At 36.9% G+C, this 23,466-nt stretch overlaps 2 protein-coding genes across 2 annotated transcripts in view; one reads left to right on the top strand and one right to left on the bottom strand.

The window, feature by feature from the left end:
* LOC125673820 (ubiquitin conjugation factor E4 B-like) overlaps positions 1-15,715 on the top strand; it is a 23,815-nt gene extending 8,100 nt beyond the window's left edge. The window contains exons 13-25 of the mRNA XM_048910652.2: positions 2-91; positions 249-354; positions 595-833; positions 1,394-1,521; positions 2,982-3,080; positions 3,265-3,500; positions 4,939-5,065; positions 5,265-5,409; positions 5,569-5,703; positions 7,171-7,362; positions 10,218-10,392; positions 10,642-10,788; positions 12,883-15,715. Of these exons, the coding sequence (XP_048766609.1) occupies positions 2-91; positions 249-354; positions 595-833; positions 1,394-1,521; positions 2,982-3,080; positions 3,265-3,500; positions 4,939-5,065; positions 5,265-5,409; positions 5,569-5,703; positions 7,171-7,362; positions 10,218-10,392; positions 10,642-10,788; positions 12,883-12,932 (1,869 nt within the window). The 3' untranslated portion in view covers positions 12,933-15,715. The remainder of the gene's footprint in view (position 1; positions 92-248; positions 355-594; positions 834-1,393; positions 1,522-2,981; positions 3,081-3,264; positions 3,501-4,938; positions 5,066-5,264; positions 5,410-5,568; positions 5,704-7,170; positions 7,363-10,217; positions 10,393-10,641; positions 10,789-12,882) is intronic.
* LOC125664150 (uncharacterized) overlaps positions 15,613-23,466 on the bottom strand; it is a 25,198-nt gene continuing 17,344 nt past the window's right edge. Inside the window, exons 28-33 of the mRNA XM_048896749.2 lie at positions 23,130-23,360; positions 22,386-22,660; positions 21,952-22,122; positions 16,515-16,593; positions 16,356-16,407; positions 15,613-15,912 (exon numbers count right to left, since the gene is read on the bottom strand). Coding sequence (XP_048752706.2) covers positions 15,827-15,912; positions 16,356-16,407; positions 16,515-16,593; positions 21,952-22,122; positions 22,386-22,660; positions 23,130-23,360 — 894 coding nt within the window. The 3' untranslated portion in view covers positions 15,613-15,826. The remainder of the gene's footprint in view (positions 15,913-16,355; positions 16,408-16,514; positions 16,594-21,951; positions 22,123-22,385; positions 22,661-23,129; positions 23,361-23,466) is intronic.

Raw genomic sequence — 23,466 nt, 5'->3', positions numbered from 1 at the left:
GGTTGATGAGAGATATGTTGCAGGAGATGGATTCATGTTAAATTTATTGTCCATCCTTCAACAGTTATCTGTTAAAATAACACTTGATAAGGTGAGGGCAACATTTCATGATGATTCATATATATTCAAGTTGCTTTGATATACAGTCTGTTTGATAAAAGAACTATTTACAGATATTGTATAAGTATACATACATATAAAATAAGATGCACTTAATTACTCAGAAATATATATATTATTGTATGCAGGTTGACACTTATTACCCGTTCCATCCAAGTTCTCGAGTTGGCATTAAATCAGAGACCAGACTAAAGGCTCTTCCACAGCAAGCTGAAAAATGGATCAAAGAGATGTGTAAGAAGGACACGCTGGTCTTACAACCTCAAAATTACCTACACTCTCTATTCAAACAATCACATGCTTTCATTTTCATCAAAATATCATCATACAGACCATATTTAACATAACAGTACCTAGTGAAGATTGACATCAATTTTTAATCCTTTTTTTTTTCTGTTCCCAGGTTTTACTGGTACTTAGCTTTGAGAGTAGTATTATTGATATTTTGAGTAATGAATAAAGATATCTTTTAAGCCAAAGGATCACCTCCCTGGCAGGACCCTAAATTCCCCACGGAATGCTTCTTCTTGACCCTACATTGCCATCACCTGTCAATCATTCCTGCCACCCGGCGGTATCAGCGACGTCTGCGTGCGATTCGTGATCTGAACAGAATGGTGGAAGATCTGGAGAATTCCGAGTCCCAGTGGGGTCAGTTTCCACATGCTGTCAGGAACAAAGAGATGCTCAAAAAGTGGAAATCGCAAGTCCAGGTAGCCATTCTATTCTTTGATTTTATTTGCTTAATAAAATGTTTTATTTTAAAACCACATCAGTTTGAATAATGTGAATACAGATGATGATTTTAATTTCTTTGGTAGAAGACAGACTATAATTTTAAATTCTTTTGTAGAATACAGACTATGATTTTAAATTCTTTTGTAGAATACAGACTATGATTTTAAATTCTTTTGTAGAATACAGACTATGATTTTAAATTCTTTTGTAGAATACAGACTATGATTTTAAATTCTTTGGTAGATTTACATGTACTTTGTACAGGTTGTAGTGTAAATACTTGTTAATACAGTCCACTCTACTTATATTGAAGTTGGTTATGTTGAACTTTCTGTTATATTGAAGTTAAAATAATTCCCCCAGTAACAATATTTATGTAGTTCAGCATTGGTTATATTGAACTTTGAATATAATGAACAATTCAGGTTGGTCCCCTGAATTTCAATATATCCAGAGTAGACTGTATTTGCTTGGAAAATAAGCTTGAAATTATTGTTCTTTCTGTGTACTGACATAAGGGGTGTAACTCTTTCAGAGGTTGCAGAAAAGTAAATTGTGTGCAGATGCTGCTGTGTTGGACGAGTCACTACTTCGTCGTTGTTTGAATTTTTATAGTGGAGTGTCTTCATATCTCCTGAAAGTTGCAGATCCTCAGAACATGGGGTATGAGTTTCCATTCCTTCAACAAACCAGATCAATGGTTGATATCCCTTTAGAATTTTTAATAGTTCTTTACTGGCAGAGCCAAAGGGATCTGCTAGTTTGCACTCTGTCTGTACGGCCATCCATCTGTCCTAACTTACTTTTCCATATTTTTTCATTATGCTTTAAATTAGGAAGCTGAAATTCGGTATGATGTTTTTAGCTTGCCAGGACGACTGTCTGGAGAGCTATTGTCATGACCCCGACGTCGGTGTCCAACTTTAAGGAAAAAACTTTAACCTAGGCTATATCTTTTGAACCAAGGGGGATAGGGTTTTCATATTTCACATATAGATGCATCATGAAGAGATTTTTGTGTTTGTACCAAGACTTTTGACCTAGTGACCTTTACTGTGGACTTCGACCTACTATTTAAAAACTTTAAATCTGGGCTATATCATTTGAACCGGGGGGGAGGGGGGGGGGGTAGGGTTTTGATATTTCACATATAGATGTCTCATAAAGAGTCCTTTGTTTTGGTACCATGACTTTTGACCTAGTGATCTTGACCTTGGACTGTAACTCACTATTCAAAAACTTTAACCTAGGCTATATCTTTTGAACCAATAGGGATAGGACTTTGGTATTTTACCTATAGGTGCCTCATGAAGAGACCTTTGTTTTGGAAGATAACTTTTGACCTAATGACCTTAGCCTTGAACTTTGACCCACTGTTCAAAAACTTTAACCTTGGTTGTATTTTTTTAACCAAGAGTGATAGGGCTTTGATGTTTCAAATATAGATGCCTCATTAGAAGACATTTCTTTTGATACCAGAACTGTTGACCTTGGACTTTGACCTACTTTTCAAAAACATTAACTTTGGCTATATCTTTTGAACCAAGGTGATTGGGGTTTGATATTTCATAATTACTTGCCTCGTGACCAGGCCTTTGATATGGTATCAAAACTTTTGACCTAGTAACCTTGGACTTTGACTTATTTTTAAAAAAAACTTTAACCATTTGAATGATAGGATAAGTAGAGCTATGCTGTCTTCTGACAACTCTAGTTCATATATGTTTCCAGTTCAAGTTGAAGTTTCATCACAGTTGAGTGATTTTTACGAGATTTATGGGACTTTGTGTTGAAGTTTCATCACAGTTGAGTGATTTTTACAAGATTTATGGGACTTTGTGTTGAATGTAGGCTGAGGATATGTTGTTTGATGCGACAATAAAGACATCTTTATTTGCAAATGATCCTTGACAAGTTTTGAACATCAAAATTAATGAAAATACAAAAATCGATACAACTGAAATTTTAGGAGACCACAAATAACTTGATTTTGGGCTGGTATGGGAACATGTATTGCTAGGTAAATATTTAGCATATACAAATCTCACCATCTATCAGTAGTTTGATAACCATCTGTCATAAGTATACAAGCACAAATTTCTACTTATTTTTTTAATTTTCAGTCAAACTTTGCCCTTGTCCAAAACTGTGCCAATGCCTTTTGGGGCTCTTCCAGATTTCTACTTGGAAGACATCGCTGATTTTCTCCTCTTTGTCATCCAGTAAGTCAAAATTTTTAAATACATTCACAGGAGAGATTCCATAGATGAGACTGAGCTGTGATTGTTAAGACACCTATAAAGTTGATTGTTTATCAAAGTGATATATGATGTATGTACATGTATTACTCACGAGTAAAGAAAAACCTGCTCCAGTAAATGCTGTTTGTAACTTGATTTCTTTTAGATTTAGTCCAGATGTACTGAATGACCCCAGTATAAGCCAGATCATCCATATGTTGATTGTGATGGTGTGCAACAATGAATACATCGGTAACCCCTATTTGACAGCCAAGCTTGTTGAGGTCATCTTTGTCATGAACCCTAGCATACAACGCAGGACAGGAACTCTCAATGAACAGTTTCTACTTCACCCTCTCGCTGTCAAACATCTGGTCCCAGCTCTTATGAAATTCTACACAGGTAACTATTACTATGCATATTTCTTTAGTGGGAATCCTGATATGATTGAACTTGACAATTGGAAAATGACACGTAAATCAGTAGCATTCCAAATTGATAAATTTTCTTCCCTCATGTTGATTGAAGGTGGCTTGTGACCTCTTTTTATACCGTGGTTTCCTCGTGTTGATTGAAGGTGGCTTGTGACCTCCTTTTACACCGTGGTTCCCTCGTGTTGATTGAAGGTGGCTTGTGACCTCCTTTTACACCGTGGTTTCCTCATGTTTTGTTGAGTTCTTTTTTTTTTATTGGTCGAGAACTAGATCATGACATTGTGATAATTATACCCCATGTGTTGAGTTGCAGAGGGTATAATGTTTTTGACCCATTCTTTCTATTCTTGTTAGTGCAACTCCTATGAAACCGTTTAACAGAATTTCACAAAACTTTGTAATCAATCAGGACTTATTGTGTAGATATGCATATTCGCAGGAAATTCAATTTGATTTTTTTTTCCTTGGAGTTATACCCCTTTTGGCCTCCTTCAATCCTATTCTTGTCAGCGCAACTCCTCTAAAACCACTTAACAGAATTTCATGAAACTTTGTCGTTAAAAAAGACATATATGTTGTGTGTATACATTTCATGTGCATATTCACAGGAAATTCTGAAATTCTGATTTGATTTTTATACCCCCCCCCCCCCCCCCCCCCCCCCCAAACAAGTTGTGGGGGGGTATACTGGAATCGGGTTGTCCGTCCGTCCGTCCGTCTGTAGACGCAATGGTTTCCGGGCTCTAAAGCATTATCCTTTCCACCTACCATCACCATATCATATATATGGACTACCCATGGGATGAAGATGTTCCCTATCGATTTTGGGGTCAAAAGGTCAAAGGTCAAACGCACTGGACATCGAAGTAGCAATATGGTTTCCGGGCTCTAAAGCGTTATCCTTTCTACCTACAGTCACCATATCATACATATGGACTACGCATGGGATGAAGATGTTCCCTATCGATTTTGGAGTCAAAAGGTCAAAGGTCAAGCACACTGGACATCGAAGTAGCAATATGGTTTCCGGGCTCTAAAGCGTTATCCTTTCCACCTACAGTCACCATATCATACATATGGACTACCCATGGGATGAAGATGTTCCCTATCGATTTTGGGGTCAAAAGGTCAAAGGTCACGTGCACTGGACATCGAAGTAGCAATATGGTTTGGTTTGTCATGCCATTTGTTTTTTACACTCTGAAAAGAGGTAGTTTATACCTATTACCAACACCCTTTGGGAGATTGGGGTAAGCGGAGGGTATTCTTAGTGAGCATTGCTCACAGTACCTCTTGTTTACAAATGCTTGAAATTTGATGCCCTTGAAAACTGATGAAATCACAGTACTGTCTAAGGTTTCCAGATACATTTAAACTGAACAGATGTTGATTTTGTTCTGTCACAGATATTGAGACTACAGGAGCGAGCAATGAATTCTATGACAAGTTTTCCATTCGTTACCACCTCAGTATCATCTTCAAGACAATGTGGCAAATGCCACAACACCAGCTCAACATGATAGAAGAAGCAGAGTACGACCAAGATAAATGTTCATCATCAAAAATAAATTCCTTCAATTTGAAATAGTTAACTGGTTTATACTTTAAATCTTTTTCATAGAATTTAGATCCAAAATGATACTTCAGTATAAGCAGGTCTTTTTTTTTAACTTTCAGAAGTTTTCTAAATATTTTGATACATGTACACCTGATTTTGGATGGTCCATTTCAGTAATGGTAAGCAGTTTGTGAAGTTTGTCAACATGTTGATGAATGACACAACCTTCCTGTTGGATGAGAGTCTGGACTGTTTAAAGCGGATTCACGAAATCCAGGATGCCATGCAGAACAGAGAGGAGTGGGAGGGGCAACCTAAGGTCAGTCGTTAATTTAAATATGAAACAAAATACTGACGTGTTATGCAATTCCTACATATTTTCCATATGAAATAGTTGTCCTTGAACTTTTGTTTTATTTACAACAGCAACATTTTATGTATTAGAACAGTCCTTGAACTTTTGTTTTATGTATGATAGGAACAGCAGCAGTCCCGACAAAGGCAGCTGGCCATGGATGAACGTCAATGTAGATCATACCTCACTCTGGCCACAGAGACGGTGGACATGTTCCACTATCTCACAGAGAAAATCAGGAAACCCTTCCTCAAACCAGTAGGTCTATTGTCTGTACCTAGTCGGATTTTTTATGGGAACCAAATTGAATATTGTTTGAATATTGTGGTATTTATGAATACAGTCAAACCTGTATTAAGAGACCGTCCAACGGAGAATGGAAAAAAGGTCACATATGACAGGTGGTCTCTTAATACAGGTTGCCTATTTTCCGCAGTTAATGGATAAAATTTCGTGAATAATTTGTACAATGGAGAAAATGACTACATGTATTTGGAATTTATCATTAAGAATATCAAGTACGGTTTTAATAGTTGTAAAATAAAATTAATAATACACTGTTGTTAAAAGTCTAGAATATGATGTGTTGTATCATAATTTTTTATTCATCAAAAATTACATTTTTAATCTATTTAAGAATGATAAACTTTGAATGCATTTCATATTACACATCTACATGAGATTTAAAAATTATTTATGAACTGCATGTAGATTTTCTAAAACTTATAAACACTTTGTTGTAAAGAGTATTTATGTATAGCCTACTTGTACAGTGTGACTAAAAAATGCAATGCTTGTGGTAAGAAAGCAGATGGTGTTGCGTCTCCTTTTGTACAATACATGCTGGAAAAATGTTATTCAATTTGAGAAACATTAAATAAATCACAATATCAATTGTACATGCACAGCAAATCTTTTAAGCTTAGAACTAATGCAGGCAATTTTCTTGAACTCGGACGTGTCAAATACTCCGATAACTCGGGACATGTTGAAGTGAGCCGCTAGTTCCGGTCATTATTCTGGAAACCTCTAGTATCTAATGCAGGAAAAACTACGAATACTCCGTTTAAAATTTCAGTCCTAAGCACAATATTTACCTGATTTATATCACAATGGGGCAAATTTTTACTCTGTTGAACATAATGGTATAACAAGTGGTAGATTTTCATTTCCGATCTAGCCTACCCGGCACTTCTTAAAGTTTGTCGAAATTCACACCTTCAAATACACCGGCCTTGATTCCCTGATCCTTGATTTTGTTAAATAAACATCAACTCGGGTTTTATTAATTAACCACACACGACACTGCATGTTGACAGCTTGGGTATAATAATTTATTTAGAGGGCCGACTAAACAAGATCATCGCCAAACTGTGCGTATCAAAACGAAAGTGTTAGGGGCGATAATTCCCAGAATAGTCGGCTCAACTGAAATCGAAAGTAGTAATCACGTTGTAATCGAAAAATGTACAGTCGTTAAATAGAGGTAAAATTTCGTGAAAATACACGAAAAGGTTGTAAAAATCATGGTCGTTGGTCGCGTCAGACAGGTGGTCGTTTAATACAGGTACAATATATAGAGTAACGTCTTGGGGGGGAACTTTTTATGGTCGCATACGACAGTGAGTCGCTTAATACAGTGGGTCGCTATGGCAGTTTTGACTGTACTTTTTGTATAGCGTGTGTGTAGGTAAATGTTATAGTATAAAACAATATTTTCTACAGGAACTAACTGATAGATTGGCAGCCATGTTGAATTTCAATCTCCAACAACTGTGTGGCTCAAAATGTAAGAATCTGAAAGTGAAAAATCCAGAGAAATATGGCTGGGAACCCAAAGAATTGCTCAACAGGTTGACGGACATTTACCTTCATTTAGACTGTGATGAATTTGCTATGGCCATTGCCAGTGATGAGGTAAATTTTCTTAATAGAAGCTTATCTACCAATGTCTTAGTTAACTAGTTTACTTTTGTTTAACATAAAGTCTTGTGTATAGTGCACTCTTTCATCTTTTTATCAACTTGAGACATGAGCACCCTGTTTGTTTCAGACAACACATCTGAGATTTTTTCATGGTTTTATTAATCACACTATTGCTATTAAATTTAATATGTATTCACTTGATATCAAGTCGTTATCATTTATTCTCATATTATGTCAATTGTTAAGAAATTAACAATGTAATTCTCCCTGTTTAGAACAAAATACCAGGTGTACTTGTGCAAGACACTTTGTTGGATATTATTTAGGTCACCTGAGTAAACTCAGGTGACCTATTGCAATTGTTCAGCGTCTGTCGTCTTCCCTTGAAAATTGAACATTTTAAATTTTTTCTTGGTATATAGTGTTTGCACTCCTTCTCTCTGCTCTACTTTCCTTGTTGTTTTTTGGCTGTGTTGTGCCCTTTTCCCCTTTTCCCTTCTAGTGTCCACACTAGCACCATCTCAGTCATTTTCACCTTCCCTCCGTAGCACATATTCATGCACCTCACCTTCTTCACCTTTTTCAGTGGGCCATCACCTCGTGTTGACGAATCAGTTCACTCCTTCTATCATTTCCTTCTCTCTATCTGCTGCTGGGCGCTCTGACTTTTCCCTTTTGTGCACTCCCATAGAATGCTCTACCCATCTCACCACCCTCTCTGTCTTATCTGTCCTCAGTATGCCATTTGTATCCTTCACTCCTGACTGTCTCCTCCTCCTGACTGTCAGTACCCTGATTAAGCCATACAGCTCCTTCATCCTTCCATTCTCTGCTGCTCTTTCTGCTTTCTCTGCCAGATCTTCTATCCACTCTCTATTGTCGTTTCTCACACCCTTCTTCACCTCCCTGTCTTTATCTATGTACTCCTGCCTCAGCGTCTTCACCCTCTCAGGCCTCATCCCAGCCAGCTTCACTCTTTATGCTTCTTTCTTCCAAGTCTCCCTTCCTATCTGTGGCTGGCTCTTATTTTTGGTGTTTCCAGTCACCTTTTCTGCTGCCTCTAAACACACTTTTTCCACAGCTCCATCAGTGCTTGGATCCTGTTCCTCACCTTTACTCTGTACTTATCCCTGATCTTCGCGCTCTCCAGATTCTGAAGGTTCTCCCTCTCCCTTGCTTTGTTCTTCTATGTTACTTTCTTCAGCTGTAGTCTCATTTTGCTGTGGTCACTGATCAGCACCCTTTATCGCTCTGGTATCCAGCACTGATGACCTCACCTGTCCTGTTAGCAGTATGTGAGATCTGGTTCTCTCTTCTCCCATCTGGTGATGTCCATGTTGTCTTGTGGACCTCTTTTTGTGCGAATATAGTTCCTGTGATTACCATTCCATTTGTCCTGGCAAACTGACAGCCTCTCACCATTATCATTCATCTCTCCTTCTCCACACATTCCCATGATAAGCCTTTTGTCTTTGTTTTCTGTGCCGACCTTAGTGTTAAAGTTGCCCATCACTAACATGATATCATTCCTGTTGCACTGATCCATCGTTTCTTGTAACTTGCTGTAGAACTCCTTCCTCAGCCTCATTCATTGGTGCATACACCTGTACTACTGTCACCTTCCTTTATACACCTGTACTACTGTCACCTTCCTGTATACACCTGTACTACTGTCACCTTCCTGTATACACCTGTACTACTGTCACCTTCCTGTATACACCTGTACTACTGTCACCTGCCTGTATGCTGAATAGAACCTTTCACTGATGACTGGCCTCCATTCCTTAAATCCCCTGCATGTTTTGTGACATCATCAGCACCCCCCCCCCCCCCCCCCCCCTCTACTATGCTGATCTTCTTCTCTGCTGTTGCCTGTCTTGTTCTGCCAATCCCTGTCCACCTACACTCACTTATCCCAATAATATTCATTTTGTACCTATTCATCTCATATGCCACTTGTGCTGCTACCCTTACAGCATCCATTGTTTGTACATTCCCCCCATTCGCACATCCTTTGGGTCAACTGTCGATCTTGACGAGGGCTGGGCACCTCAAAGGCTTCAGCCCAACATTGTCCTGTTGTTGTCTCCACTCTGCTTGGCCCTGATTGTAGTTATCCCAGTTTGATTTGAAGTTCTAGTGTCATTGGTTTCTTTAACAGAATTTTTTTATGAATGGGGTGAGACCCAACCTGGAGGACCAAGGGTTTTCTGTAGGGGTCTCTTTCCCTTAGATGACTGTATTCTCATGAGCTCCATTTGCTTTGGAATAAGTTTTCCCTTCTCTTAAGTGGATTTAGGGCAATCCTAACCAACCATTTATCCTTGCAAAGTCAACCTTGGACTTTCAAATATTTCAAACTTGCATGTCAACGGGGTATTCGTGTCATACTGACACATCTAGTTCCTCCATTTTAGACTAGTTTTCTACTTGCATGGTTATTTCGGTTGCCTTTGTTTTTTTTCTGCCTACTTTGCCTAACTTTCCCTGTGTAGTGTTACATATGACAAATACAACAACATACATGTTCATGCAAGTATTTCTATGTATAAATGAATTATTACTACATGTATATTTACCTTGTACCTGAAGGAGGTTTATATAGTTATTAATGCTTGCTGCTTAATCCTACTATGTATTAAAGACATTATAAAATACAATTTAAATAAAATGTACATTATATGTGACCATGTTGTAAGAGAAATTTGCCTGGGGATAAATTCTTGCTGCTTAATATCTGGGTCTTTGTTACAACCAAATACTATACATTAACAAAGGACAAAGTTTACTGTATTTTAGATTTGTGCAAATAAGAGAAATGAAAGTTTTTGTCTTTTGCATTTTAGAGATCTTATCGTCATGAACTGTTCAACGATGCCATTGCCAGAATGCAGAAAGCCATGATCAAAACCAATATGGAAATTGAACAATTCCGCTCTCTCCAAGAGAAAATAGACAAGATTGTGTTGGAAAAGCAGAAAGAAGAAGTAGATTATGGGGAGATACCCGAGGAATTTAGAGGTTAGTTAATTGAGGGAGAAATATATCATCCTTCCCATAAGAGATTTCCAAAACCATGTGTGATTGGTTTATTAAATTATTGTCAATAAAGTATTACAAGGAGTGATAAGATGATTGTAGTGACATGCCTTTAGAATTCCCTGTTTGATCTCTGCTGATTGGTTAGAATTCCCTGTTTGATGATTGGTTTGAATTTCAGCTCTGTTGATTGGTTTGAATTTCAGCTCTGTTGATTGGTTTGAATTTCAGATCCCTTGATGGACACTCTGATGTCTGACCCGGTCATCTTGCCCAGTGGTGCCATAATGGATCGACCAATCATAACCAGGCATTTACTGAACTCTCAAACTGACCCATTCAACCGGCAACCTCTGACAGAGGAGGAACTAATCCCAGGTTAGATCGAAAGTCAAGGTCGCACAAAATCGGAGTACTAGTTAATTTAGTAACCTCTGTTTTGAATTTGTTGGTTGTCATGTATAGTGATTGGAGTTCAGCATAAAAATGGTGTATTTGAGTAGAGGCATTTCATTTTCTTGTTAAGGCCACAGTTTTTTTATTTCTTGGTTTACGGATCCGCCGATCCTAATTTCTGGGGAATCGGGAAAAAAATAAAATGCAGAAAAAAAATAAAATGCAAATTTCTACTTTTTTTAAATTCCGCCGATTCTACCCAACATGTCAAATTGAAAATAAAAATAAAATGCATTTTCCAATTTTACGAATTAAAAATCGTGAAACGCAAACGTATTGATTTGTATTTGGTAATCACTATTCGTTTTGTGAAATATCTTTATTCCGTATTTTTAAAAACCCTGTAAACAGATATGACCACGCACAATGACAGTAACGATACCTATATCGTTCTTGTCGACGAAACAGATGCCAGATGGCATTTCATCATGGAAAAAAGGAATTGATAGAAATAAATATTTCTCATACAAATGGCAGTATTCTTGCTGCTAACATAACACAAAATGCAGTGCTATTTGGGTGTTTAAAGATGAGAGGAAGGTACAGCTGTTAGCAACTTTACTAAACTGGATGTTCTATCGTTAAATTAATAATGTTCTACGGACCCGGTTTGAGTGTGGTGAGGGCCTGTACCAAGACACAGTTAGATTTATCTAACTAGTGACTTTATACCACAGCAGTACATGTCATAATAAATGTATTTGCCGTCTCTTGTCAAAAATCCTAACAGGGAATAGTTCTAACAGTGTGAGAAATTGTTAGGTGCTTTTGATTTTATAATGAACGCCTGTAAAAAATATGACCAGATAAAACTCAGAAAGGTATGCATATTTCTCGTAAATTAGTATACCTTGTGTAGTGGTGGAAAGAATTTGAGTATCAAATAAAAATGAAAAACAAGAAACATTTCTTTCAAAAAGATGGTAGATAATTCCATGGGCATGTCTATGTGGGGAAAATGGGGTTAAAAATTATTTCATAGGGTATAAACATTCTGAAATTAAAAATGGAATTACTACATACAATTGTAATTTAGTGCTTATAATATTTTTTTTCTTCTTTATATTTACAATTCGTAAATGTAAAATCTTTATTGAGCATATACAGTAAAATTACTGAACAACATTATATAAATACTGGATACTTTACAACATCAAAGAGATATGACCTTATACATTCTCCGCTTATGTTCTACCAAAGTGTAACATAGATACATGTATATAGTTATACACTGAATTTGAAATTGGATTTTTTTTTCAAAATTCATATTAACATACTAGTCACTCTAAAGAATTTTTTATCTAATATTTTTTAAATACATGTTTTGTTTATTTGTACTCACGAAATAATGTTAATGATTTATTGAAAATAAAACAACGATAGATGTTAAAAATGTTTATTTTATTTTTATTTTTATTTCTCCCGACCGACCCTAAATTTTATTTTTAAAATCCGTAAACCAATAAATTAAAAAACTGTGGCCTAACATACCTGTACACCTGTAAGCTGTGTGTAATTTAAAAAAACTTAAGTGCTGCAAGGAACAGAAGTTGCCTTTGAGTGTGTCATAATATTGTATAAGTTTGATGCCAAACGGACAAATACAGGGCAGTGTGGTCCCTGTGCACAGCAAATAACACAATTTTTAACAGAGTTGTTAGTGTAATTTATCTGCAAATATTTACATTTCCAATAGTTTTACCTTTGTTATCTTTGCCAATTGAAACCATTTCTTCATGAATGTGAACAATGTGTGTATGAACCTTGATAAATATACATGTAGTACTGTGTGAATAAAGTACAACTGTTCTAACGGCTGAGAATATTCTGACAGAAATGAAAGTAAAATGTACATATGAAAAATAATTGAAAATACATGAGGGTATGAACAGCAGTGCTTCACACTAGCATATGTTTCATGCCTGCATGTATTTTTTAAAAATGAAATTTATTTCATAAATATGTTTCTGGTTTTAAATATACTTTGACAAAGTTTCTTTATTTTTCCTAATTCAGCCAATGATCTCAAGAAGAAGATAGGCGCTTGGAAGAAATCAAAACGATAATCCTAAACAACAGAAATCAACACCATGCTTGTGTTCTTTTAATTCATGTCACTTAGAAGAATCATTTTTTGCTCATAGATTGTTTTACTCGCTAATAGTAGATAGGTGGGTTTTTATTTTGTGTTTTGGGGAGTATATTGTGTGATTTTCATTTAAGATGCAATCTATTTGCTGATCTCTGTTAAAGATTAATTGCACCAAAACATTTTGGAAGCAGACAGAAAATTAAGATTAAAAATGTCATGAGCAGAACACTTTGAAAGTAGTGATATATATTTATATTGAATCCTAATTATTACGGGCAGAGTTTGTGTGATTTGTTAGTAGCTGCAGTTTACTGTATCTTCACTTTACAGGATGTGTCGGATACTGCAGTTTACAGTATGTGTCAGATACTGAAGTTTACAGTATGTGTCAGATACTGAAGTTTACAGTATGTGTCAGATACTGAAGTTTACAGTATGTGTCGAATACTGAAGTTTACAGTATGTGTCCGATACTGAAGTTTACAGTATGTGTCCGATACTGAAGTTTACAGTATGTGTCAGATACTGAGGTTTACAGTATGTGTCAGATACTGAAGTTTACAGTATCTGTTGGATACTGAAGTTTACAGTATGTGTCCGATACTGAAGTTTACAGTATGTGTCCGATACTGAAGTTTACAGTATGTGTCAGATACTGAAGTTTACAGTATGTGTCAGATACTGAGGTTTACAGTATGTGTCAGATACTGCAGTTTACAGTATGTGTCAGATACTGAGGTTTACAGTATGTGTCAGATACTGAGGTTTACAGTATGTGTCAGATACTGAGGTTTACAGTATGTGTCAGATACTGAGGTTTACAGTATGTGTCAAATACTAAAGTTTACAGTATGTGTCGGATACTGAAGTTTATACACTGTAGTATCTGTTGGATACTGAAGTTTATACACTGTAGTATCTTTGGATGTTGCAGTTTACAATTTTTCTTGGCTGTTTCGGAAATCACTTCTTTGTACAGAATATGAAATGTTATTAAAGGAGAAAGGAGTGAGCATTTTTGATTGACAATATCACATGACAAATACAGACATATGTTCTGATATTTATTGTTAAATAGATTTGAATCAGACCAAGAGCTTTCTATGAATCTTCTGTGATCATGTATGTTCCTGTCCAGTTGAATGAATTCACCGTTCTGGTTGAATGAACACACCGTTCTGGTTGAATGAACACACTGTTCCTGTTGGAGTGGACAGATTCCCTTCAGTCTACACTGGTTATATTTTTGCTTGTTTAGGAGTACAAATGGTCATATGAAATCTCTTGTGTTTTTTACCTGTATGCTTATTCCATTTATTGTCAACTTGTGAAGAATAAACTATCCTTGATTCACTAATTCTCAAACAATATATTTTTATGTATATTGTATGCAGGAAATATCCTAGTTCTGCAACAACTTGTGATGAATATATTATTTGTAGTTGTGCATGATAAAAATTATAATTACTGTTAATCTGCACCTTGATAATTTTCTAGGTCATAATCTTGTTTTTGTATTGCTTTGTGTTTTATGTGGCCTAAGGCATTGGTGTATTCTCAGGCCAACAGACATTGTAGACTGGTATGAAATGTATGGTATGGTACAATGTGATCCCCAGATGTATTGACTTTTGAAACAAACACCCTCTGGAATTTGTTAAGAATCTCCTCTTTCTCTGCCCACACTGCCAGTTTATACAAAGTATTTGCAAGTAGCTATTACTTCCTGACTTCCTGTTTTAGAAAATTTAGTTTGAAATTCAAGATATCAAATACTTGTTCACATTTGGAATGCAATGATGTATACATATGAACTTGTGTTTTTATGTTGTGCATGTTTGCCACATGAACATACTCCACAAGAATAACGCTCATGAACACCAAACTGAACAATAGTGAACATATCAATGACACTAATCATCTTGTGGTTGATTGACCTACTTAAAATTCAAGTCGATGTGATGACTATTTTGTGTGTGGATTTTTAGTACACATTCTAGGTGTAACTGCTATCAAGTTTTATTTTGTATATTTTGTGTGCATGTGTAACTGTTGAGTGATTTCCCTTGTGGATAGTTTTTTTTTTTATCAGTGCAGTGAAATGATAGGCGAGATTTTTTTTCTCCTCAGTTTTGTGTTTGTGATTCAGCGATTGCTGTATAATGTGGAAAATCCCAAAATACTAACCCTTCTTAAAGGGTCATTAATTGTTTTCTTCAAAGAAAAAAGAAATACTGAATGAAACTATACACTTTTATTCTGGACAGTGCGACTTTAGATGAAGTGTTCCTTTATTGAATGAGAATATGTGTATTAGATATTCTTGCTATTAATTTTCAGACAAGCTTGTGTGTGCGCTATAGTCATTCTGTGGTCATTTTCCTGTGTAAACCCCCCCCCCCCCCCCTTCCATCATTTATGTTTGGTTAATTTATACATGCATAGAAAGTTGTACAAAGGAATTTTCGGGGACAAAGATTGAGACGACTTAGTTTGATGTTGATAGATTGTAATGGGTCGCAATAAAATGAGATAACCTATGTATATATAAATTTTGATGAAGTGAATGTTTGGCTGGGTGAATGAAGACATAACTTTTACATAGTAATGGTAGAATATACAGGTTAGTGATGTACTTATAAACAAGATAAAAATTATTCATTTCAGACCTGTGAATTCTTTCAGTCTTTAATATGTCAAATGCATACACATGCAAAAAAATTACATTAGTGATGAACATTAAAACAAAGTAAGACATTTAAATCTATTAGTTCAACAACAATAGTATGAATGGAAGCATGTCCTTTAGTTACAGTTTTATCTTCTCTGTTTGGAGATTGGAGTAGTATGATATTGGTGAGGACCTCCTTAAGCAGAAATGGTGGCAATGCTGGTTTTTCTGGACATCTCTCCAGTGACTGCTGACCCACTAGCTTTCCCAAAGCTTCCAATTGCTGTAAAAGTTTGTCTTGGTTTTATATATCCATATACACTGTACATGACATTACATGTACACCAATATTTCATTTAATTCATCAAAGGAACAAGAACTATGGTTTATAAAATTTGTCAACATGGGGGGTGGGGTGGGGGGGCACTTTCACATGTGCCCCCCCCCCCCCCCCCGTCTTTTTTTCTTCTACCACACCCGAACCTATAAGGATGTGGTGAAAGGAAGAAGGAACAAGATTCTCGGTAAAAAATGCACCATTTTAAATCAATCTTTTTTAAAATTAAAAGCCCCCCCCCCCCATGGGAGGTAGTTAACCCCCTCCTATGTCCCCCCCTTTGGGCCTCAACCCCCCTCCCCCACAGTAAGGTCTAGATCTGCCACTGGTCAATAGGTCTTAAGGGCTTACAGACCTTCATAAAGTCAAAGGTAAAGGTCACTTGTTACCTGGTGCTGATAGGGCTCTGGCGTATATCTTTTTCCTTTCAATTTTTCTTTCCTACAAATTTTTAGTGACACAATTATTGATTCATGATTATATTTGTTCTCTATACTTGGTAAAGGAGAGAGAAGAATATTCAAAAGCGTTTCTTCAAAGATACTCACAAAAACCAGTTTTTTACGGAGCTCTTGTATCAACGCATTATAGGAGCTGGATTTCACTCGGTAATAAAGTACAAGTAGACTGAAAATGTACAAAAACACATTCTTTAAAATCTGCCCATGATGTTTAAACATAGTCTTTGTAGAATAATCTTAGAAGCTCAAGAGTGTTCAATTAGCATTAACGAGTGCTCGATTAGCTTTAACGAGTGTTCAATTAGCATCAACGAGTGTTCGATTAGCATTAACGAGTGTTCGATTAGCATTAACGAGTTTGGAATCTTAAATCCATGAGGGTCTAGGACAGTTTTCGTTAGTTTTGTAGCTGAATTAACAGCAACTAAAAAGCAAATTTTCGATATCTAATTTTTAAGCAATTATTTTAAATACTATGCACATTTTGAGAAATATTTTCAGACTTCTAAGAAATTGTGTAATTTTTATTATTTCAGACGGATTGTTTGTTGCCCCCCCCCCCCCCCCCCCCCCCCCATGGGGACCCATGCTGCGAAAGGCGTTGGAACGTTAAAGCGCCGCGCATAACACTTTACATACCGCTGGTGCCGTCTAGATTTAATTCTTGAAGGGACGTCAAACAAACAAGATATAGCAGGATTTCATTAAATAAGAATTCAAAAAAAAAATCTACCTCACGATTATGAAACATATTCGAGGATATCTTTATCGTTATTAATTCAATAATTGCATGCACAAATTCAGTCAGAGAGCATTGTTTAAAATATGGATATTAGAGGTGTAACGATATATCGATTGCATCCATTGCAAACCATCATGATGGGCATATTATACCACGAAAAGTGTTCATAGTCATACCTGAATAAATTCGGTAAGGAGCAGTAAGAATTTTATGTTGAAATTAATTTCTGGCGGAGCCAATTTAAATATGTTAATGGTAAATGTTAAGAAATTATACTTTAGAATAAGTCTTGGGAGAAATTTTCTCTAAGACCCTATAACTACAAAGGTTAATTGAATGATAACAACTGCATCACGATACACGTATCACATCCATATCGTGATATGGATCGAATCGCGGCTAACTTTCGATATTCAAGCCTTATATATATTGCATTGTTGATATACATGTCTGCATCAGTAATTTTAACAAGAGGCCCATGGATCACATCGCTCACCCGAGTCTGGTACCAAACCCCTGTTGTCCAGTTGTGAGTTTTAAAAGATGTTATTTGTTATTAAACTTTATTCCCATGAAAAAGTTTGACCCCTTATTGTGGCCCTACGGAAGCCGATAGGTGCCAAGGTATAGAATTAATATTTATTTAACTGGCGGCCGCCACTTAATTTATGTGGCGGCCGCCACTTATTATCTGGCGGCCGCCAGTTAATTTATATGGCGGCCGCCAGTTAATTTATATGGCGGCCGCCAGCTAATTTATATGGCGACCGCCAGTTAATTATATGGCGGCCGCCAGTTAATTTATATGGCGGCCGCCAGTTAATTTATATGGCGGCCGCCAGTTAATTTAACTGGCGGCCGCCACTTAATTTATATGGTGGCCGAGACTCAAATTAAATCATTTATATGGTTGTCACCAGTTATTCAATTCCTCTCTCTTTCTCTATCTCTCTCTCAAAATGAAAAGGGTGCAACCCTTCCCAATGCTTAGTAATATGTATGTGATATATATATATACAATTAAGAGCATTAAATCATTGTGTTTCGATTGTACTGTTAAATACGTAGAACCACGGGGCTGACCCTCCATTTTTTGACAACGTCAATTTCTATTATTTTCACATGCAAACTATAATTATTTTCACATGTGAAATAAGATTAATTGGCGGATTGGCCCCCACCCCACCCCACTCTTTTGGTGGTAGTAATGAATGGTAAAAATGTAATAATGAATGAACTGATCAATTGAAGAATGAACGGAGCCCCCTCCCTCCAATTTAGGAGTACGAAGTTTGGACAAAAGAGACATTTTAGGTTCCTTTTTTGCTTGTCAACAATTGTAGAAGACAATTTCTCCTCCGACTGTCCCTATACACTTTGAAAAACGATGCTGCGTGTTTGACTACTATTCTAAATTACATTGTTTTTGCAATTGGCAGCCTCCATATATGAATTAAGTGGCGGCCGCCAGATAAAATAACTGGCGGCCGCCAGTTAATTTATATGGCGGCCGCCAGATAATAAGTGGCGGCCGCCAGTTAATTTATATGGCGGCCGCCAGTTAATAAGTGGCGGCCGCCAGATAATAAGAGGCGGCCGCCAGTTAAATAAATATTAATTCTATACCGTGGCACCTATCGGCTTCCGTATGGCCCCAACCTAGCCCCAAAGGTAACTGAAAATGAATTCACATAACGCATAGATGAATCAACATTACTATGACTAATATGATCTTGATGTTCTGGATAAGACCAAAGTCATGGATCATGGTATATGAAGAGTGAAGACCTTACCATAGGGAATCTATATACAGAGCATAAAAGCTCTTATCTTAAATAGTTCAGATGTTTTGAAATAGGTAAGATTTTTGTTATTTAAAAGCAAGTCAAACTTCCTGGTCAAGCCTCACAAATGATAATGTCTTGCCGTAAAGAACCTATATATAAAATATGAAAGCCCTACCTTACATAGTTTCAGGAGGTATTGAATGGGTCAGGGAGTTGGGTTTTTTTAAAAGTAGATCAAACACCATCGTGTACAAGGTCTTGCCATAAAGAATATATATACAAAATATAAAAACTCCACCTGAAGTAGTTCCGAATGTATTTACATGTAATAGGTCAAAGGTTATGATCTGAAATGAAAGGTCTTGGCATAAGAAATATATATACAAGATATGAAAGATCTATCTTCAATAGTTCAGGATATATTGTATAGGTAAGATTTTTATTAAACGTAGGTCAAATTTACAGGTCAAGGCCATAGGATCACACACCATTGCATCACATGAAAGGTCGTTCCGTAAAAAATATATATACAAAATATGAAAGCCCTTGCTAAGTTCAAGATATATATATTTTTTAAAATCCCATGTATCAGCATATTACACTTTGATTCCCCATTGTGGCCACACCCTATTCCCAGAGAATGTGATTTGAACAAACTTGAATCTGCACTATGTCGGGAAGCTTTCATATTAATTTGAACTTTTCTGGTTCAGGGGTTCTTGAGAAAAAATTTCCTATTTATTCCCTGGTAAAAATTTCATCCTCTATTATGGCCCCACCCTAGCCCCAGGGGCCATGATTTGAACAAACTTGAATCTGCTCTCATCTTCGTTAGCCAGGGGTTTATGATCCGCTCCGCTGCTTTGTAGAGAAGCGGAGCGGATCGTAAACCCTTGGCTAGCGAAGATGGTGTAAATGTCAACTTTTCTGGCTCAATGAACCGCCGCGGTGATATAAAGGTTAGAGCGTTCGCCCCGCATGCGGAAGACCGGGATTTGAATCTTGGCCGTGACAGACCTAAGACGTTAAAACAGGTAGTGACAGTTCCATCGCCAAACGTTCGGAATCAGGTGTGAATGTCACTAGTCCTCGGAGATGACCTTAAAAAGAATGTCCCGTGTCACAGTAGGTCTGACACGCTAAAGAACCCTCACTGCTCAATGGCCGTAACCGCCGAGTAAAGGTCTAAATTTGAAGCCCTTCACCGGTATTAGTGACGTCTTCATACGAGTGAAAAAATTACGAGAGAGACGTTAAACAAGATATAATGGATCTGGCTCAATGGTTCTTTTTAAAAGAAGGTTTTTAAAGATTTTCCCTATATATTTGCATGTAAACTTTAATCCCCTATTGTGGCACCATCCTACCCCGGGGGCCATGATTTGAACAAACTTGCTTTATGCTAGGAAGCTTTCATGCCAACTGTTCTAGCCCAGTGGTTCTTAAGAAGATTTTTAAATATACCCACCCTATTTTTTCATTTTCGTGATTATCTCCCATTTGAAGTGGGCATGGTCCTTAATAATAGCCTTTATTTATCCAGGATAACACAAATTAGCATATAGTTAAGTTTCCATTGTGGTCCTGCATTAAAACATATGCACAAACATAAAATTAACATCTAAAATTAGTATCTAAACATGAATACGATATAAAAGGAAAAGGGGAAAAATATAGCATAAGTCACATCTAATTAGTGATAAAATTATTACCTAAATATGAATACATGATATAAAAAGAAAGGGGAAAAAAGAAAAGAAAGTCAAACTTGAATCCCTTTCACCAATGGATGATGTGTACCAAATTTGATTGAAATCGGTCCAGCTGTTTTAGAGACGATGAAAATGTAAACAGTTTATATACGACGGACAACACATAATCAGAATGGCTCACGTGAGCTCTCAGTTCAGGTTAATCCGAGATTCCTCTGACTCTTACCCCCGCTTATATCTCGGATTAAGTTCAGGTGAACTAAAAACTGTTGTTCCCTCTTAATGAATTATTGTGCCCTTTTATGTCATTATTTCGTTTATGGCGTGCATTGATAAAATTTATCCTGTGAAAGCACGCAATAATTAAAATTTTGATATCTCTAGCAATGAAAAGCATTATCCTTTAAAGAGATCGAAGACGGACTCGGGGTTTTCTTTAATCCTACATACAGCTAATATGAAACGCAAAATTCTTTGACTTCGTGGCTTCAACCATAGCCCCCAGTATCTGAGTACATTGTATAATAATCCCAAAGCGTAATCCACGAATCTTCCTTTTTCCGTGAAGATATTAAGACAGTAAGGACACTCTCCCTTATGGTAAAATTCAGGATCCTCCACTGGAGATCTTTTAGATAATTTAATTGAAGATGTCTTCATTATTTGAGTAAATGTTGATTTGGCGGTCCATTGACCGGACTACTAGTGGCGGAGGGAGACTCGTGAGCCTTGAAGCAGGTCTGTTTTCTTCTAACACCCCTGTACGGAGAACGCGCGCACGGCGACCTGCTGGGGACATGTCATTTTTAGATGGTTACAAACTTTTAAAAAACTTTAAGGAGGTACTCTACATGGTTATAATGGCTGACTTCCTTTTAAAACATGGATGAAAATATGAATATTAGCAATATTTATCTATTCATTTACATTGTTTTTGTCTAGCTGAGTAGGTTAGCACGTCGACTGCTCAACTGTAGATCGCGGGTTCGAGTCCAGCAGGGGTTTTAAGTTTTTTTTCCAGATTGCTTTTTACCAAAACTGCATTTTTTGACTAAATAAAGTAAATTTGAAAGTTTTCAATTTCAAAATATAGTTTGTACATATCCTCCACTTTTCATCCATATCAAATTTCACTGGTGTAGCATACATCCTTAATATGATGAACTAAAATCTCCGTTCTGTACTGGCAGCTACATTTATAACTTTTATTACTTTGATCAAAACAATTTATCGTATATGGTGCATGCTATCTATTATCGAATAATTGTGTTATTTGGACCTACATTAAAATTACTATAACGGGAACGATAACAATGGCGGTGCCGATGTAATCCAGGGCGTCCTTGATCCAGTCCAACCAGCTAGGAAGGTCATCCAGGGTGTCAAACAGATCTATCACTTTGTAAGCCCTCTCCTTCTCTTTAAACGGACCACAATCCCAAGATGGCGTCTTCCTGACGTCCCAAAAATGTAGTAGAATTTATTCATTTAATGATTGATAACTTATTTACATGTACATGTATTTGAAACTGTTGATTTATTGATCTACAGTGTTGAAGAGAAAATAAAGACAAGACTTGGTCACTGAGGACTAGGAATTGGAGGAGCTCTAAGACAAAAACACTGAAAGGATGTCACTATACATACAGGCCTATAATTAGTAACTCTAGACTTTGAAAAACTGAATACGTCATTTGGTTACAAAAAGACAACTTACTGGATAAGAATATAGACCACAGGGACGCAGCACAGAATCCACGTCAGCAGCAACAGGAACCGGTAAAAACTGCCAGATCGGGACGCCCGGAACATGTTCTTGGGCGGAGTATTGGCAAAACGTGCAACGAGATATCGGAAGTAGAACACAATGAATAATTTGACGGTCGCTACCAGTGCCATTAATGGTGAGAAGTAGAGCGCCAGCCAGACAAGTCCCTGCCCGTATACTAAATCCAGAACATTAGAAGTCACTGCAAACTCGCTGTAGTTCATCTATAAAACGCAAGTGTTGAGGCATTAACAATCATCATTGACGTGTTCATGCTATCAAATAATTCATGAATACATGAAAACTGTGTGACGCCATAATCGAAAGTAGTCCCTGCATCCTTTGGAGAGAGAAAAAATACATGTAAATTTCAACATGGACATAACTAAATTTCGGGAAAATTGAAGATTGTTTAAAATTTAAGGCTGGAAATTGCTGTTGAATCAGACAACCTACATTACAGCTCTAATCCTCTACTCACCTGCGGGGAAATCAGACAACCCACATTGCAGCTCTAATCCTCTACTCGCCTGCGGGGAAATCAGACAACCTACATTATACATGTACTCGCCTGCGGGGAAATCAGACAACCAACATTGCAGCTCTAATCCTCTACTCGCCTGCGGGGAAATCAGACAACCTACATTACAGCTCTAATCCTCTACTCACCTGCGGGGAAATAAGACTACTCACCTTGCAACAGCATGTTTTGGTCTTGATGAAGATGGCCTTTAAAACGTGGAGCAGCAATCCTACAGCTATACACACCCCTAGATCCACCAAGATCAACTTGAAAATTTCTTCTCCCACATCGTTTTCCCAACAACAAAACAAAGTCTTGCTACTGTCGGTGGATATGTTGAACGGTGTGACAGAGGTGACATCAGCAGAAGCACTAGTAGGAAAGGTACCATTCACTGGTGTCTAAAAATAGAACCAAGAAAACATACCAAACAGAAACAAGAACCAGACCAAAAAGAAACAAAACCCGACCTGGACTTTTCGAAATAAACTTAAGTCGAAATTTGGA

This window comes from Ostrea edulis, chromosome 1, assembly GCF_947568905.1.
Source record: "Ostrea edulis chromosome 1, xbOstEdul1.1, whole genome shotgun sequence".
In the NCBI taxonomy this organism is placed as follows: Eukaryota; Metazoa; Mollusca; class Bivalvia; order Ostreida; family Ostreidae; genus Ostrea; species Ostrea edulis.
Note: the sequence above shows the minus strand (reverse complement) of the source record. Positions and strands in the feature narration are given on the sequence as shown.